Source organism: Rhincodon typus, chromosome 24 (assembly GCF_021869965.1).
Source record: "Rhincodon typus isolate 14 chromosome 24, sRhiTyp1.1, whole genome shotgun sequence".
NCBI classification, from domain to species: Eukaryota; Metazoa; Chordata; class Chondrichthyes; order Orectolobiformes; family Rhincodontidae; genus Rhincodon; species Rhincodon typus.
Genome location: NC_063355.1, coordinates 19,878,028 through 19,881,421, shown reverse-complemented (window position 1 = coordinate 19,881,421; position 3,394 = coordinate 19,878,028). Strand labels below are relative to the sequence as shown.

Sequence of the window (3,394 nt, the reverse complement as noted above, 5' to 3'; positions counted from 1 at the left end):
TAAAAAAAAAAAAAAAAAAAAAAAAAACTTTCCTGCATGTGACTCCAAATCCACAATGTGGTTGACTCTGAAGTGGCCTCTAAATGGCCTAACAAGCCAATTAGTTGTACCAAGGTGTAGAGCTGGATGAACACAGCAGGCCAAGTGACGTTTTGGGCCTAGACCCTTCAGAAATTTTCTGAAGAAGGGTCTAGGCCCGAAACGTCAGCTTTCCTGCTCGGCCTGCTGTGTTCATCCAGCTCTACACCTTGGTATCTCAGATTCTCCAGCATCTGCAGTTCCTACTATCTCTGAATTAGTTGTACCAATCATTTTGAAATGAACGTGGACAGCTCACCTGGAATTGAACAAGGCACCAGGAAAGATGACAGCAGAAACAGCCCATCAACCCTGCAAAGCCCTCCTCACTAACATCTGGGGGCTAGTGCCAAAATTGGGTACTTACCAACTGATTAAGGTTGGCATTCAATTTTAAAATCATCATTTTAGCACTGGTCCCATGTGATATTTCCACTAAAGTAATTCAGAGAACATTAATATCCTTACCGTTTTCCCTTTCACCCATTCTGTAGCCAGTGAGCTAGATGCAATTGCCGATCCACAGCCAAATGTTTTAAATCTTGCATCAATAATTTTCCCATTTTCATCCACTTCAATCTACAGAAGATAGTCAAAATGCAAACAAATTGTAACAGTTATAATCTATCACAAAATTAACATCATTTGATTATTAACCAGGCAGAATTGCAGCATAATCCAAACTGAAACTTCTAGATGACAGAGGAGAAACAGCAGCCACACAATTCCTTGCAGTTTCCACAGGACAATGCAACAGGCTGGTCATATCCTCAAAAGAGGGGAGTTACCATTTGCTCTCAATGTGATCCTGATCTTTCAGGACAAATTGGCTAGAAATATGTGTAGCATAATTAGGAAATGGCGGAGCACTAAAAATACTGAAGAACTTCAGATCAATCAAACAAGATGAAACAGAATTGAATCATGAAGGAACCACTTTCTGGTTGTTAAATGTTCAATGAAGCCAAACACTAAAAGAGTGCAATGCTGACTACAAAAAAGCAAATCTTCTCTGAAATGTGTATGTATATATTAGCACATCCATGTCAGCCCATGGGTCATAAGCTCACTCTCTCCATATGCACCCAATGTTGCTGACATACATTCCACACATGGCCCAAGTGCTCTCACTTCACCACTGTCCTTGGTACTGCACACTCAGCCTATTGCTGAGATGTTAGTCCTATTTAAGGACACAGGAGTCAAGATAGAAAAGTGGGCGAGCGAGGGAGCGAGCGAGCCTTGATCCACTGTGATGATCGAGAATTAGGGACTCAGTCTGCCTCTAGCTCAGGTTTAGTTGGTTCCTTCTGCTGCTTGGTACTTAAATTGTCACGTAGTTTTTTTGTTTAAATTATAATTACTTAGACATTAAACAAAAATCAATGTCGTGTTTAGTGTTGTGCCAAATCATGTCTTTCTGAAATAATCATTCAGTCCTTGAATGAGAAAAGAATTGAAATCTGGTTGCTCACAAAGAGTTGGACAACCCTGAGTCAGACTTTTGTAGGTGCTCACTTCTGTCAATATCATGTCAGCTACAACTCAACACAGTCAATCTGCAAATTCTCCATACCATTTGACTACAAAATGTTAGTGATTTGTTTAGAGATATCACTGGATCCAAGCAACCAGGATACAGGTAATTCAACAACTATTTTCATTTTATATCTCCTACAACAGTACGAGTTTCTATTAGTTGTAGCTATTACTGAATGAACAACAGCCTTTCTTTTGAAGGAAGTTCATACTTCTAGAAATACCCTATTAAGTTTGAGGAACTGTTTAAAAAAAACTGCATGGTTTCTGGTGTGCTACACTATTCAGTTTTCTGTCTGTGTCTCCTCACTTGAATGCACCAATGCTTGAGAGGATGGCTCCATAGGCATTAATAGCTTTACAGGTTTGAAGAACATGCTATGTTTAAATGCAAATTTATCTTTGGATCACTGATCAAAAGTTGAGCTCAAAATTTAATTCATCTAACTCTGTGGCACCGAAGCCAACTGTTGAGCTGAGAACAGCTCGTTCATCCAAAGAGCTCTCTGAAATGTTGACCCATATCTTACCTTTGGGAAGCAAACTGAACCATTATATTCAGCCCTTTAACTTTGCTAAATAAATTAAAAAGGGACGCATATAATGGCTCAATTGGTAATGCTATGTTTAAATGCATTGCTACCCATATCCTGGATCACCACATGTGAAAAAAATCTTTACCTGTAGTTTCATGACATCACCACAAGCCGGTGCACCGACCAGGCCAGTTCCAACGTTTTTTGCATTCTTATCCAAGGATCCAACATTTCTGGGATTCTCATAGTGGTCCACTACCTGCAGTGTAAGGAAATCCAATAGTGCAAGTCATGATGACTCAATAGAACTCCAGCTTCTGAATTAGAAACTGTGTTCCAGTTCCAGTTTATTTTAAGCACAAAAAAAAAATCAAGCCTGAAGTCCAGTTCAGGACTGACAGAACGCAGTGCTGTCAGAACTGTCGTCATTTGAAAGACATCAGTCTGCCCTATCAGGTGGATGGAAAAGATTCCACCGCATTACCTCCAGAGTTCTTGTCAGAATCTATCCAGAGATAATTTGGTCATAAGACCATATAGCGCTTTGTGGAAATTTTATTTGCAATGTGCAAATAGGCTGCTGCGTTGCATACGTTACAATATGGACTAGACATTAAGAGTACTTCACCGGCTGTACAGCACTGCTGCCCAAAATAGTGAACAACACTTTATAAATTCAATTACTACTTCCTCTCCTCTCTCCTCCCCAAAACCCCCCCGCCCCACACTGAGTAAACTATTTCCATCTGGACTATGACCCCATCGCTAATCATAGGTCTCCACAGATGATGTCAGGGCCTATCTCCATTACCGCTTCCCACCTCATTATCCCCCAACCCTGCACAGCCTGCTACAACCTTCTTCCCAAAATCCACAAACTAGGCTGCCTGGGCAGATCCACAATTTCAGTCTTCTCCCTGATCCACATATTTCTTATTTTCCTCTTGTTCACTTTCTTCCCATATACACGTGACTCTTCTGATGCTTTACATTGGCTCCACAATTTGTATTTTTGGCCCTAGCTGCCACCCCTTCACAGTGAATATACAATCCCTCAATTTCTATCCTTTTCACTTCCATCAGGTCCACTTCTGACTCTTCCTTTCTCTTTCCATTTCTGGGGATATGGTGTCCACCAATATCCACTACAAACCCATCAACTCTCGACAGTTGTAGTAGGAACTGCCGATGCTGGAGGATCTGAGATAACAAGGTGTAGAGCTGGATGAACACAGCAGGCC

General features: G+C 40.9%; 1 protein-coding gene across 1 annotated transcript in view; it reads right to left on the bottom strand.

Annotated features, from left to right (window-relative positions):
* Window positions 1-3,394, bottom strand: part of iscu (iron-sulfur cluster assembly enzyme) — a 10,746-nt gene that overhangs the window by 5,473 nt on the left and 1,879 nt on the right. Inside the window, exons 2-3 of the mRNA XM_020510343.2 lie at window positions 2,299-2,412; window positions 547-657 (exon numbers count right to left, since the gene is read on the bottom strand). Of these exons, the coding sequence (XP_020365932.2) occupies window positions 547-657; window positions 2,299-2,412 (225 nt within the window). The remainder of the gene's footprint in view (window positions 1-546; window positions 658-2,298; window positions 2,413-3,394) is intronic.